Source organism: Maylandia zebra, linkage group LG19 (assembly GCF_041146795.1).
Source record: "Maylandia zebra isolate NMK-2024a linkage group LG19, Mzebra_GT3a, whole genome shotgun sequence".
NCBI classification, from domain to species: domain Eukaryota; kingdom Metazoa; phylum Chordata; class Actinopteri; order Cichliformes; family Cichlidae; genus Maylandia; species Maylandia zebra.
Window position 1 is genome coordinate 19,795,369 of NC_135185.1, and position 15,376 is coordinate 19,810,744.

The 15,376-nt window shown below is 39.2% G+C and overlaps 2 protein-coding genes across 13 annotated transcripts in view; both read right to left on the reverse strand.

Moving 5' to 3' along the window:
• Positions 1 to 6,590, reverse strand: part of sash1b (SAM and SH3 domain containing 1b) — a 62,933-nt gene extending 56,343 nt beyond the window's left edge. For 2 of the 3 annotated variants that reach the window (XM_004540097.5, XM_012922412.3), the window contains exons 1-2: positions 6,455 to 6,550; positions 5,244 to 5,733 (exon numbers count right to left, since the gene is read on the reverse strand). In XM_004540097.5, coding sequence (XP_004540154.3) covers positions 5,244 to 5,726 — 483 coding nt within the window. In that variant the 5' untranslated portion in view covers positions 5,727 to 5,733; positions 6,455 to 6,550. Of the gene's footprint in view, positions 1 to 5,243; positions 5,734 to 6,454 lie in introns of all 3 variants that reach the window. The other variant, XM_004540096.5, reaches the window with a different exon arrangement.
• Positions 6,591 to 7,655: 1,065 nt separating this feature from the next.
• Positions 7,656 to 15,376, reverse strand: part of stxbp5b (syntaxin binding protein 5b (tomosyn)) — a 30,115-nt gene continuing 22,394 nt past the window's right edge. For 4 of the 10 annotated variants that reach the window (XM_076877893.1, XM_012922639.5, XM_004540114.4 and 1 more), the window contains 8 exons: positions 14,984 to 15,034; positions 14,592 to 14,720; positions 13,514 to 13,753; positions 12,674 to 13,031; positions 12,385 to 12,550; positions 11,672 to 11,783; positions 11,080 to 11,300; positions 7,656 to 10,977 (listed from right to left, as the gene is read on the reverse strand). In XM_076877893.1, coding sequence (XP_076734008.1) covers positions 10,936 to 10,977; positions 11,080 to 11,300; positions 11,672 to 11,783; positions 12,385 to 12,550; positions 12,674 to 13,031; positions 13,514 to 13,753; positions 14,592 to 14,720; positions 14,984 to 15,034 — 1,319 coding nt within the window. In that variant the 3' untranslated portion in view covers positions 7,656 to 10,935. The remainder of the gene's footprint in view (positions 10,978 to 11,079; positions 11,301 to 11,671; positions 11,784 to 12,384; positions 12,551 to 12,673; positions 13,032 to 13,513; positions 13,754 to 14,591; positions 14,721 to 14,983; positions 15,035 to 15,376) is intronic. The other 6 variants (XM_012922641.5, XM_004540115.4, XM_076877895.1 and 3 more) reach the window with 2 other exon arrangements.

Sequence of the window (15,376 nt, forward strand, 5' to 3'; positions counted from 1 at the left end):
CACATCCAGAAATGCATACACTATTATATATTGTACATATATTTATTAGTTTCAGGTTGGCCATTCTTGTATTTTGCTCGTTTGTGTTGTTGTGTTTGCACATCTCTGTTGCTTGTGGGGCTCGCACACAAGAATTTCACTCGCATGTGCTGTGCCAGTGTGCCTGCACATGTGATGTGACAGTAAAAAGTGATTTGATTTGATTTGATTTGACTTGACATTGCTGCAAATGCCCAGCGGTTTGAGCTAATCTATACTGACATAACATGAGTAAAGTCAATAGTAGGTCTTCCCTATAGTACACTACAGGGCGACCAGGAAGAGAAAGATAATGGATAGAGGACATGATAAAACTGCATCACACTGCAGCATGACCAAACCATTTATGCATGTCAGGGTTTTTCCTTGCTCAACATAGGTCTTTGAGTCAGGACTTTTACACAACCATGATGGGTCTGGACTTCTGGTCCAGATTACCTTATTTAAAAGAAGTTTTATAAACTCAAAATACAAAAAATAAAAATTACAACCATGGCGATTTTCCTTTGGAGGGAAAACAAAGTTTCCTTTCCTGCGCCATAACACCTGCAGAGATTAAAAGTCACTCGGCACATAATTCCAAAATCTGGGTGATGGAAGAGCGAGACCAACTTTGCCTATACCCCATATTCAGCAAAAGCTTAATCGGTTGAATTCAACAAAGCTGAAATATCCGCTCACAGTAACAATAATATTCTTGATTGATTAAAATGAAGTAAGTCTCTTTGCTTTTCCCTTGTAGCGCCCATCTACTGGCACAAAAATGACAATAAAAGCACAGGATGAACTGCAAGACTCTTTAGGTCACTTCTTTAAATTTAGACTTAAAGTCTAACAATTAATACACTACAGCTATAAATCAGAATCAGAATACTTTATTAATCCCTAAGGAAATTATGTGTGATTTGTAGTTTGTGTTAGTCTTGGGATAGGTAGACCCCATCCCACGTTATCTAACTCAAACACAGCAATTCACTCTGGAAGAAATACTATTTAATTCAACATGTCTTTGGACCTTCAGAGGAAAACACTTAACATCGAACACAGTAAAGTCCCAGCAGACTCCAGAACTGAAACCTGGGACTTTCGCCCAGTAAGGTGCTAATAGGTGCTAACCACTGCATCACCGTGCCATCAGAGGAGATTGAACTATTTTTAAGGCGACTCAAGGGAAGCACTGAAGGAAACTGAACAAAAACTAAAGTCACCAGTCCATGTGCAGGTGGCCAGCATACTGTTACACTTGTGCTCGCTTTAAACTCCGTGCTGGTGTTTTAAAACCAACTTTGTTCAACAAAAGCCATTTTATTCAATCTCCACTTTATTGTGACAAAGGCAGAGACAGCTGTCAGCTGCTGTAGATCTTGTATTTTGCCAGGCTCTATTCAAACTGTCTTTTCTTCTGTCAAAAGGGGCCTGCTGGTTTTGTTTGTCCTCTGATCCTCTGGAGAAGCAACACAGAAAAAAAAAAAAAAAAAAAAAAAATCTTATAAAGATTTCTTCTCCAGGACAGTTTTCAAGTGAGGCACTGCAGCGAGGCCTTCTGGGGAGTTGAAGCCCATTGTTAAGACAGCTATAAAGGGAGCTTTTCCAAAGAGGGATTGGGCTTGATGAAATGTGATGTATGCCTTACTGACAAATGATGAATAATCTGGTGCATATCTTTAAAAAAAAAAAAAAAAAAAAAAAAAAAAAAAAGCCCCTCTATCATCTTGTCTGAAACAAAACTTCTGTTTCAGACTATATCTATGCAGCACAGATTCCCATTTCCAGCAGCTGCAATTTCATGAGCAAATATATCAAGCTTTTTTTCCATGTTACATTTTTAGAAAATGGCTTGTTGTGTCACCAGCACTTAGATCATTTACAGCTTAATCAGCTTTACTATTTTTCCCCCTCTCAAAGTCAGCAACAGGCCCTTTGGGTCTGTGTGAACAAGTCGTGCGTATAGAATCGGCAGAAAAGCACATTGCTCAGTGGGAATTGATTGCGCTAGAGACTGAGGGCAGAAGGCATTATGTGGTTACAGATGCAAACTGCTGTGGTTCATGAATACCAGACAGAATAGGGCCTGAGGACATACTGTACTGTTAAAAATCAAACAAAGCAAATGGGAGACCAAGTTTTTTTAAAAATAGAAGAACAAAAAATGATATGGTGTGAAGAGGCTTTACTAAAATATCATGTAAGCATAAAGTAATATATGGTACACTACACAGCCCAAACCTAGGTTTTAAAACATCCCTGTCTTGTGGTTAATAAAGCCTGGAAAATACAATACAAAAATTGAACTGATCTCTAAATGGGCGTATACAATATTATAGTTCTAAATGGTCCAAAATTTAAGCTGAGGAGAACTGGTGGAGGAGATGGGTTTACCCTTAAGCTGCTGTATGCTATTCCTGGTGAGAAAATGGGCCGTACTGGCCTACATACCTGTATCCTGCAAGCATTTAATGGACTCCATCTGATGAAGCTGAAAGGCCAAACTGCTCCGAAATCAGTTTCCATAACAATCAATTTTACCTGATTGTTTTACTTTCAAGTTTTCTTTACTAATGAGCTTCGAATGAAGTAGAGTCATCGTTCACATTATAAGTGAATGAAATAATCGTGCATGTCTTTGCAGTGCAAGTACCGAGACGGATCCAATGGGCCAAATTTAATGAGCCAAAAAGTTTGACCGACTTCCTAGTGAAATGCACCAGGATGACAGAACATTCAAAATGTTAAACACACAGTGGATGGCAAGAGAACCACAGCTTAACGTTCAGGAATTGGCCACAACAGTAAAACCACCTTCCCTATAATGTGTAAATCTCTGACCCATCATGGCATGGAAACAGGACCTCAGGGGGTGTCCTGCAGTGCCTGGCACTGCGACATTGGTGAGAGAGCCGTGTGCTGGCTCCAAAAGCAGAGTACAACTTTTAATGGGTAATTGCAACGCAGATGGGTAAAGAAAACTTTCCTTATTAGAGTTTCAATAATAAAGCAAATAACAAAGCACCAAACACTGCATAAGGCTCACTTGATACAAAGAAGCACAAATACAAGGACTGCGATCCTGACCAAATATGAGCTCAATCTAACTGGAAAGCTGCATCTGGCTCACTACCCCCTCAGAACACATTCATTCATTGTTGATGAGCAGCATTTTAAACTTGTATCAGCTTTGGAAAGACAAATAATCAACACGAGTACTCTCTTGCCTAAGCACCACTGCTGTGAAAAACAACTGTGCCTTAGGACTGAAAGTGTAAAAATATGCCGGGACAGTGTGCATCAGTGCTTCTAGCAAGGATTCACTCTGACACTCTGTTACAATACAGACTGTTTACCATTTAATCAACGGTAAACATCAGTTTTCTTCACTATAATCAAATCCCAAATCCATCAGTCACACCTTCCTCTCGGAGACAGGCTGTTGAAAATAAGCCAAACGTATCGCTGAGCTTTTCATCTGGCCGGCCTTGGACCGCTCGCTGAGTGCATTATGGACTGAATGGATTTGGTTAATGCCAGAGCAGAACAGCTATCCTCTGCAATTACATTAACTAACAGCCCCTGCAGTCAACACAAAGAGCAGTTTGTCAGGATGGGAAAAAAATCCCTCGAAATAAAATGAAATGCTGTCAGTCAGTCATCACGGCAGACTGATCCACTGTCCACAGAGGTCGGAAGCTTTTTAACTCTTGTTCATTGTTTTTCTTGCGATTGTTGCTTAACAAGTGAAACTGAGCAAATGTTATTTTCTGGCAAAGAGTGAGTATTGTTAGAATCATCAACCGCTTGGAGAAGGGGAAATTTAAAATATTTAAAATATTATTATAGTTTAAAATTGCAATATATAACTTCTACAAATATTTATAGATCAGAAGACTTGTGTATAAGAATTTGCTAGAAATCCCAAATTACTCACATCTCTTAGATTTTTTCTGTGTAAAGTATCAGCAACAAAAACACTTTGTATCCAAATTGTATTTTGAGATGTTGAAACTGGCTAATAGTAATAGTCATTGATGATGGGATGAGACTTAACCATTGAGAAATTTTATTTGTAACATTTAAAAAAAAGAATTACACTATAATATTTTGCATGATGTATACACATTTCTCCATATAGCTATAATAAGTACAGAACAGAAACCCCACCACACTGTCCTAAATGTAAAAATCGTGTAGTCACCAAATTTCATTATTTGCAGGAATGGGTGAAAATTCAAATGCTTGGAAAGGTTTCTGCCTCCCTTCAAGAAAATGCGGCCGTTATTCAATCTGTTTTAATGTTATCAAAGAAAAGACTAATGGTCAAATGGGTCAGCGTGATGGAAAAACATACCATCATGTACCATTTCATTCTGGATGTCACAGCCTCTTTTGCCTTACATACAGTCTAGTAGCATCACTGTAACATTATTTGGTTTTTTTTGTATTTTGTTTGTTCATCTACCTTAAAAACAACTCACTGTTCGCCAGTATAGTAATTCTTGGAGATTTAAAACAGCTGCAGGTGTTGTGGTGTATTCTAAGCAGGAATCCATGGCTACAGAGCCAAACAGCTGGAGCTGCAGCAAATCTTTTATTATAAAATACCACATTTTTCATTTTATGTGCTCAAATTCAATTCCAGTGTGGATTCAATGCCCCAGTTTGGATGTGTGAAGGGTGCTACAGCAAAGGATTATGGCAGAGTGGGATAATGTCTTCTAAACGCTTGAACTCAACATTTTCTGACATGGCATTCTGCGAGATACGTGAAATAGCGATCTAGGCACATTTAGGCTGCTTACGGAACAGTAAATCCAGAAAAAGAGAACACAATTAGGATTTTTTCCACATAAAATCACCTTAACTTAATTTAAAAGATGTACACTGAGGATCAGAAGGCATTGTAAGTCTTACTACTGTTTCACCAAGTACCCAATCAGTCAATTCAATTAGATTCATTCCAGTTAAGTTTAACACTAATATGGAAATGTTTTGAGTAAACTAACACTACAATGAACCTCAGTGAACCTTTGCCAGAGACTCCAACACATCCTCAAAGAAGAATCACTTGACGTCAGCACTATCAAAGAAATTTGTCACACTCTTCATCACATTCGCAGTAAAGTAAGCATATTAAATCCAATGAGACAGCTCTTAAAGACCCAGCATTTCTTATCAACTTAACTGCAAGAGATGAAGTCAAAATATCCTACCTTGTGGGTGTAAGGTGCTTGTCCCAGGTTAATGCCATCTTTTGCAAGTTTATCCCGTATGAGTACTTTGAGCTTCAGTTTGGGATAAGTCACAAAGTCATTACAGTCTGTGAACCTCGGGTTATGGTTCCCAGGACAGGAGGCCTGGTGCACTCCTGCAGTCTGTGCGTGACACCTCGGCGTCTCCAAGTCACCCAGTCTGTCTGAGTATGAGATGTGGTGGCAGGCAGAAGCATCCAGAGGCTCTAAGGTGAAATAGTACCCAGGTGCTTTCCTTTTGTCCTCCTCTTTTAACGCTTGCACTGCTGTGAGCAGCCTGTGTCTGTGATACTGAATGCGGACCCCGATAGCATCCAGGTCTGGTTCTCCAATCTGCTTACAAACTTCCAAGTCATCATACCCATTGTCAAAGAATGACTCCACATAGTGGGTCAGGTGTAGCTTAGACAGCCACTGGAGGACGAGATTTGGCCCCTGGCTCATCTTAAGACTGGAAATAGAGAAAAAATTTAAGTGCACATCATCATCTCCATTCACACTGGTGCTGTTGCGCTGGGCCTGTGCGGTGGCAATCCAGCACTGTGGGCCGTAAAACTTTACACAGTCTTCAGTTCACTTCTCCAAAGCAAACACAGGTATTGCTTGTGGATAGAGCATTAGACAGCAAAGCAGACGCATATCAGGAGACAGCAGGGTACCGTCAGCTGCCCTTTGACCTCACCCACCCACGCTGAGACACCTGCACTTCCCAAGTTTTCCGGTTCAGACTCTGTTGCTGTCACGTCGCTAAAAGTTTGGGAAAGGGCCAAGGGTTTCACATAACAATTTCCCCTTTGGATGCAGTCAGCGAGACTTCTAAATGCAAGGCTGTTTAGCTAGTCTGAGCAGTCAAGGGAAGCGTAAAGTTAACGTTAGCGGGGGGAAAACTCTCTAAGTGAGTCCGCTGTGTTTCTATTAGATTTTAAAATTAAAGTACAACGATCGACGTCAAATAGTTGGTGTTGGTCAGTGTGCGTCCATCGTCTTTGTTTCATTCATCGCGGCGGCAACTGAGCAACACGCGGAGGTCCATCAAAAACATTCATCCGAAGCACAGACTTAAAAGGATCTCGTTTCAAACACAGCAATATATAAAACCTGAAATACAAATGCTACAAAATAAATCACAGAAATCGTCTATGGCTATTCAGAGAACACGTGTTGCGGCTTACTTTGTCCCCGGCTTTTACCGTTTTCAAGTTTGCCGTCCCTCCGCTCCATCCGCCGGTTCGTCAGACAGTGAGGATGCTGCTGCTCCTGATCTTTACTCACCGCTGTAGTTTCTATCCCGCTGGACGACGGGAGTTCTTAGAGCGGCGGCGCCACCTGCAGGGGCTGCTGGGAAATGTAGGAACGGTCGCTGAAAATAAAATAAAATAAAATAAAATAAAATCCACACACAAAAACATTACAATAAAAAAATACTACCAAAAGTGTTTATTTCCATCCTTTAATTTAATCATTTTAATTTTGAATTTAACTTTTAATAAGTAAAATAAAAACATACTAAAGTCAACAACAAATTTTCAAAAAATCACTAAAACTTACACATATTAAAAGTGTTTGAAACAGACTGCGTGCGAGAAAAAAAAAAAATCAGTGGAGAAACCCACTAGATAACACCCCCCAAAAAAACCAAAAACAAAATCGGCTTAATCTATATCATGGACAGTGCCCGGATGCTATGTTGGTCTGACCCTTGACCAAAACATTACACAAAGCAGCTGCTGTATCTGTATGGATGCTTGTTTGTGTCATTCAAAAAACAAAAACAAACAAACAAAGAAAAACTTTTTGATAGGGAAAAATTCTTTTCTTTGTTTTTTTGTTGTTTAGCATTAGCAGGAAGTCTTCAAACTAAGTGGATCACTGGCACTCATAATAGTATACTTTTATAGGCATTTAGTATACCAATATGATTAAAACACCACGAGTACCTATAAATATCTATTACATAAATTATTTATACAAATTCTCTACCCTGCTATGTATAAACTTTCCAAAACAAAAAAATGTTGATTAATACTAAATGAGAGTAAGTAAACAAAGACTTTCCAGAGGTCTTTCACAGTGGAAGAGCAAGTGCAAAAATGTGAAAAATTAGACTCTTCTCTGAAAGTTGAAAGTGCAGAAGGAAATTAGCCTGAATGTCTAAATCTGGCAGATTTATCTCACACGCTTAAACATGCGTATTCTAAAGCTGTCCATTAAAACGATCAGGTCAGTGTCAGAGCTGCCCCAAAAGTCTTTGAGCAAGACATAATGATCCAGAACAGCCACTGAACTCTGACCTGCGGAGGCCAAAAGATTCAGGTATTAAAAAATATATATATATAAAAATAAAATAAAATGGAAAACACATAACTCATTACGGTTGGTTTTACATTTATTTTCCATTGCACAATAATATCTATATATACTGTATCTACAGTCTAAATTGTGGCAGCAGATAAAGTCAGACATCCATGTGAAATTTATTTTAATAAAACTGTACAAAAATTGCCTACTATGAGAAAATACTGCAACTCCACAGATATTCATCCCAGAAGACAGACGGATGGAAGTATGGCGAGTGAGAAAACCTCGAGCTCTCCTGCACGGTGCTGTGAGCCTAGCTTCCAACTTCAATGCATTTTTACAGCGCAGGGAGAGCAAGAGTTTTCATGAAGCAAACAGCAACATTAACAGATGTACCAATAAAAAATAAATATAATCTCTCGCATGTGTACAATTGGCATGATCAAATGAAAATGGGACGCACTCCGGATGTGTGAAGAGAACTTCAGTTTTGTTCAGCATGGTGGTTAATACAAATGCTAGAACAGACAATCTCTAAGAGGGGATAATACATGGTTGTTTCAAGTTTGTAAACACTTAATATCATGCATCCTTCAATGTGCAATAAGAGACCATTTAGGACATATGTTGCAAACTGAAGCACTTTAAAGTTGAGGCCACACTTTGTAAAAGGACTCAGCGGCCCACTCAAAGGAGGATGGTTCGTTCTGCAGGAGAAAAGCTTAAATCTGAGATGAGCATGTTAAATATATACCAGAAAACGTTCATTGTCATGTCTGGATGATGGATATTTATGCACAGCCATAGCTTGGACATTAATGTTGACATGGAAAACAAATCTGAGAGTGAAGAAATCAGCATAATTGGCAAATGACATAAATAAGCATAGGTTCTGTCATGTTTTGGTCCTTTGAAACATAAGAAAATGGGACAGAGGAATCAACACTTTAAAAATCATACTAACAAAATCATTTGAAGTACAAAAAAATAGTGCAAAACCCACACAACTGCTCTTCCAAATGGGTTTATCTCAATAGTATACAGTAGATTTAAAATCAGCCATCTAAAAGTGAAGGGTTTTATTCAAAAATGCCATATCTCCATATTGCAACTGCTCATCCAATGTTTTCTAGGTACGTTTTCTTTATTTCAGTGATATAATACACAGAAATAAAGAGGAGGTTTCAAACCTCCTAGCAGTTTCTAGGATCAAGTATTCAGTCAATTTCCATTTCCATTGCTGGATATCCCATTTTGGAATGAAACTCCTCGGGTTTACTTTATACGTGTCCAGCAGTTTGGGGCAGTAATGAAGGTTTCATGCCCATAAGACGAAGCAAAGCCAATCGCCTCCCTAAACCCCGCCCCCTTACACACAGAAGATTTCTTAAGAGTGTCATCAAACTATCCTGACTGACTCTTAACGCCTGGGGAAAAATGAATCAAGACAACTTTGTGAAATTAAGAAACTCTTTGGTGTCAGAAAAAAAAAAAAACATGGCCGCAAGCATACGGTATGTCACATTACCTGAACCCGCACTGTCAGATTTGTGTCCAGCTGTTGCGCTATATACAACATTTGGCAGCAAACTGAACTGACAAAGTCTTGTCCCCTCTTTTCAAAATAAAAGCCCGACAGATAATGCTCCTATATTGACACAACTAGCAGCATATCCTCACACCTCATGAAAAAGAAATCTAATCTAATTACAATAGGATTCCGGTTAATCACATTGAAAAACACTGTCAAGCAAAAACAAAAACCTCAAAAGACCTATTGTAATACATAGGTCAATATATTGTTATATAGACATTGGCGCCCATACACATATTCCTGAATATATGTATGTTTACAAAGACACAGATATACACGTAGGTAGAGGTTAGCATATATGCGTCATGAGGCAAAGGCAGAAACAGTTTTTTTAAGTTAATGGTTCAGAGAGAGATGACCAACGGCACTGCGTGGAACACGTATGTGTGCTTGGTCATTTCTACTGGCAGCTACAGATACAAACACAGCGTTATCACTTCCATTGTGCTGTAAGAGACACATGCTTTTTTTCCTACACATTGAGAAACAAGACTGAAAAAAAGAAAGAAAAAAAAATTCAGCTACAAATGTATGCCAATAAAAATTTGAATGATCATATATAGATACATCTTTAAGACAGGTAAAACTTAAATTTGTAACCAAAATATATATATATATGTAATTATATTAAGGGCAATCTTAGCCTTGCCCATCAACACATCATCCTTCTCATACATGACTTTGCTATAGCCCCTTGAAAGCCTGAAGAAAATAAGCTCTTCATGGATTTTCCAGTGTATCCACTCTTATCAATTCATTTTTATTATAGGTCAATGTAAACTCGTCATTGGGGTAAACATTTTCAGCACTTTCTTTTTCGCATTTAATAGACAGAAGAAACAAAATAAAACTTAATGCCCAGCTTCATTTAATCCCCAACTATTATTCGCTCCCCATAAATAATTACATTTAAAAATAAAACAGAGTGATTCCATAAATTCACCATTCGTCTTTCTCACCCAAAACCCATTTGCTTGGTAAAAGCTGTAAAAAGGTATGGTCGGTGATGAACTAGTGTACTACCAGCCCTTATTTGGTGAGAGGCAATAGATTCAGAATCTCCCTGCCCATTTATTTACTCTTTTAACCACTTCAAAGGCCCTTTCTAGACAAAAACAATATATTAAAAAAAAGGAAGGATAAGCCATACTTACAGATGCAAAAAGACAAACTCCAAAAATAATTTAGACAGAAAAACAAACAAGTCCTTCAGTGATTTAATCATTACTACAGAAACTTGCACGTTCATCGAGTTGATTAGAATTGAAGGACAAGGGGTCATCAGACTTTCCTCCTCATTTAAGTCCACTGTGTTTAGCAGACACCATAAAGGGCAGAGAATGACCAAATGCAGTCAGGCTAAAAGAACAGCACTTTATATCTTTTTATATATGCCTGATGGATATATGAAAGGTCCCCTCTTCTCCTACTGTGTGGACTGATGTTAAATGAACGTCATCACTCTCAGGTGAAAATGGAATGAGAGTCTCCTAAGAGCTTCTCTTCTTCCATTTCTTTCCTCTTTCCATCCTTATTGCATTGCACTGGACAGTGTCTGTGCTGCAGAGGTCCTCGGGTGACTGAGGTAATGCAGAGGGATAATATTACGCTGAGGGGAAAAAGAAAACGGGAAAAAAAGCACAATTCTTTTGCGCATAACTCCCCCGTGGAGAGAAATAGAGAAGAGAAGTAGAGGGACCTGCAGCTCCTCAGAGATACTGGTGTGTGAAATTACAGAGTCCGATGCTCCACACGCTGCCATCAGAGCTGGTACCACTTTTTATCTTTGTATTTCAGCATCATCTGAAGGAAGTAAAGTGGGGAAAAATGTGAATCAGGATTAATGTGATAACCTGAAAAAGAAAAAAAATTATACAAGCGTTCAAACAGATGCCGTTCACGTACATCATGCGCATGTTTGGAAAAGGACTCTGCGCTGGCCATCATGGCTGCTGTTCTCTCCTCCAGCTCGCCCAGCTTCTGCCCTCTCTCATCCAGAGCTATTCTGGCACGGGCAAGTTCTCCCACAACTCCCGATGCGGCCCCCTTCATGCCTTCCATGTTGCCTGGGCCAGGGATGTGCTGCGCCAGGCTACGAGATGCCTTACCTGCAGCTGTTTCTCCAACTAGCAGAGACAAAAATAGATATGCAGATGGTTTGTTTACTAGTCTTTTTTTCATTTTTCCCCTAAATGAAAGGTCACCAATCATTTTACCAAAGACAGTGGAATAAAAGCCCTAAAAAGGTTCAAATTGTTTTACATATAGGACGTGATAGCTAAATAAAGTTTAAACTTTGAAATACTTATATATAGATATATATGTAATAACAATACAATAATATATGAAACAGCTAGAGTAATTCAGAAGCCCGATGACTGAAAACTACACATTTAAAACACGACTGCATTAAGTATTCAAATGCAAACATATATTTAATTGCACTCTGAGGTTTTGAGAACTCTTTATGCAATACTAGAAGGCACTCTGTACTCACAGAGGTCCTCCCTGTCCAGAGACTGAGCTCCTCCCCCAAAAAGGCCTTTGAAGAAACCTCTGTTTGGAGCCTCTGGTGTCTCCACTGGAGTAAATAACTCACTGAGCATCTCCTGTGAAAGACAGAAACATCAGTACATGTATTTCAATATATTGTCTCTGAAGATATGCAGACTCAGCCAGACTTTTTAAATCAACCCGATTAAGGCCTGTATCTCCCTGAAAGAGAAAAATGAAAAAGGAAATTAACCCGCACCTTCAGATCATCTACTGAATTATCTGTAAGCAGACAAGCACTTCACCTTTCTACTGACCTGTAATTTTCTATAAAGATAACTATGAGGAATTATACTGTTGTCTAACGTTAAAATGACCGCAGACCTGATTCAAACAGCTGGCCTACATAAGCATGTGTGCCAACATCACACCAGTTACTTTTCCTGGTTTAGACTGAGCCCATGTGAGAAGATTTATGTAAAGTAAACACAGCAAGTCTGTGTTGCTATGTTTGGCAGAAATCGCTGCCAAACTCCTTGTTATTTCTGAAATGCTTACAAATAAGAAATGTCTGCTATGTTGGACAAAATTAAACTCCAAATTTAAAGAAACAGTTTTACTGCTGGGGAGTTTTCTTGGGCTCTGAGGCATTTATGCATTTTTCTCTCTGCAAAGCTACTGGCATGGAGCTGATGGTGATCTGATCATTTATCTGACCTGCAAGTTGTCACACGTCTCCTGGCTGTAGGTGATCCTCTGGATCTCAGTAGGGGAGGTGAGGTACAAAGCCTGACCCAGGTTGGAGAAGCAGAATGTTCTTGCTATTCGCATGTCTGTGAGCGGCAGGTAGTTGACATCCAGAAGAGGCCGTAGACTGGGTAAACTGTAATCACGCAAAACACCACACCAAGTTGCTAACATCTATTTATGTTTTCCTCACTTGGCATCTCTGCTTGATCAGAGATTTCAAAATATAAATAACAGCAGACGCTAGTAATGATGATACCTCAGAGTCATTATATGCCCATTAGCACAGAAACAGGCGATGCAGTTAGCCCCGGCCATCTGCACAACATCAGCCCTCAGCACGAAGGAGGTCTCTGTGATGCTGTGTTTGTAGATGCGGGTTTGGGAGGGCAGGGCCACCACCTTGGCCTGTTTCTCCGAACACAGTATGGCAAAGTGAGTATCCTGGCTCTCCTGTGACGAGGGAGGAGAGGCTGGCCTGCGCTTCCGACTCTTCTCTTTTTCTTCATCTGAAGCATTTGGGTCATACCACTGCTCAAAGAAAGGGGGCAGCAGAGTTCCAGTTGCGTCCAGCAGGGCCATAGTTAAAATGCCTCCTTTGAGCTTGACCAGGGTGCCTAAGAAATTAGATATTTTCAGCTTAAAATAAAAAAATAATTGGTCACAGCATAATTCAAGGTCAGCTATAAGTGGCATGTTAAGTTCTTAATTGTCTTCTGAAACTTGTGCAATTTTAGCTTTAAGCTTTGTTTTCATAACTAAACTAATCCTAAAACCAAAACGTTAAGGTCAGGTCTGTTTACCCTTTGGCTTCAGTAAATAAACCACAAGATATACCCATCATGTGGATAGCATGTGACTATTGTAGCACCAAATGATATTGGAAACCATCTGTGTAGCTTTAGTCTATATTCTTGTCAACTCCTTGCACACACATTTCCACACCTTGATCAACATTTGCTTCCCCCTCGCTCCTTTTCAGCAATGAAGGCTGCTTGATCCTAGTTCTAATGCTTGATATTCTAATGCTTGTCAACAAAGGTCACTATGTATCCTCATGCAAATTTTATTTTAAGTTTGTTTTTTGTATTTTTTTTACCGCAAGACGCAATGCCAACTGGCTGCTGTAACCTCTGGTCTCCACTTGGTGGCAGGCTGAGGGCCACCATCATCACCGAGCCGTGGGTGGTCCCCACCAGCAGACAGGGGCTGACCAGGCTGTCTGTCTTCCTTGGAAAACTCTCACAGAAGTGAAAGGAGGAGATGGCCTCTCGAGATTCTCGGTCTATGCTGGCTACACTTGAACTGCGTGAGCGGGTGAATGAGTTATCCCTGGCATCTGGACAGCAGGAGGACAAACAAAAGGAAATGAGGAAACAACGCATGTAAAAGTGAAAGGGGTTAGTAGTTAAACTCTCCACTTTAGCATTTTAGTTCTCAGAGAAAAACAAAACCCTGGTTAGAAACATATATTCTGATGTCAGAGGTTTAGCAGAGAATGCCTTCCATCGTATTTATGTACTTTATAGAAATGGAAATGCAGCGGAAAAGAAAAAACACCCACAGTAACATGATAAATAAACCCAAAGTCCAACAAAAGAAAGAAAAAAAAAGAAAAAAAAAAGCTTTTGACATTGTGATGCTCTTTCAGTTTACATTCAAGGAGGCAGTTTACTTTTTTCCAAATGTGGATTTCCGGAATTGATTCTGAAAACTTAATGTTGTTTATTTAAAGAAATAAAAATGAATGTCCTATTATAGGATCACAAAAAAAAAGCAAAAAAAAAGCAAAAAAACAAACAGGTGTTTTAGAAGTAAGAATTATTCATGCATTATTTTTGTGCTGATGGCAACTTAAGAACAAGTTTTAACCCCCTTTAAAAAGCTAATGAGGGACACCAACATAAACACAAAAGGCCTTTTAACATGGGGGAAAGGCTTAAAACATCGGCCATCACGTGTGATCTTCACAAGAAAAAAACTGTAAACAGGAAAAGCAAGATTTTTAACACCGAGTGCAGTCATGCCACTGGAACTTCCTCAAAAAGAAGGAAACGCTCACTGTGAGAGGATTAGTGTTATCTGCCAAATCTGCAGAGTAAGAGCCATAGTAGTGGAGTGAGTTAGTACCAGTTATCCCACTGCAGCCCAAGTCAGACCAAGGCTGGTCCACTCACAGAAAATGGGGTCTGACTTAGTTCTACAGAGGTCCTCCTTCAGGTTCATCCTGGCTGTTGCCGTTCTTTTCACACAACACAACTGCTTCTTACATGTCTGAATGCGCCTTCGTTGGAACCCACCCTTTTCTTTGAGTTTAAAAAGAGAGTGTTTGTCTGAACTTGCAGTAAAAAAAACAAAACAAACAAACAAACAAACAAACAAACACACCCCCAAGACATCAGGAACATGACATTCAGAACAACATGTTGCTGGACAGTAAGAAGTAGTTTTGCAGACCTACTTAAAAGCTAGAACCTAATACAAAGCAGAAGATTCAAATAACAAGATGAACACCTGTAAGAAAATACAAAGGTTCTTAGAAAAATGTAAGTTATTAGTTTTGGCTTACCCAGGTCAGTCTTTTGCTCACTAGACGAGCTAATTTTCCGTGACATCTTAGCTGTAACAGAAACAAATACCTCTGTTTTACGGTGAAACAATAATGCCTAAAAGGATTGAGATTTTTTTTAAACTTCTTTGATTGTGAATTACAACAAACGATTCAATAAGTATGATTTTTACCATTTTGTGGCCTTGTTTTCAATGTGCACATCAGTGTGCAATCACTGAATAGAACACAATTTTGAGTACGATTTTTAAACATGGTGATACCAACTGTAAGACAACTGTTGAGGTCACAGTGCATACACCAATCAGCTACAACATTAAGAACTTTGGCAAGTGAATTGAGTAATACTGATTATTTTGTTAGAATGGCACCTATAAACAGGTGGGACTATTT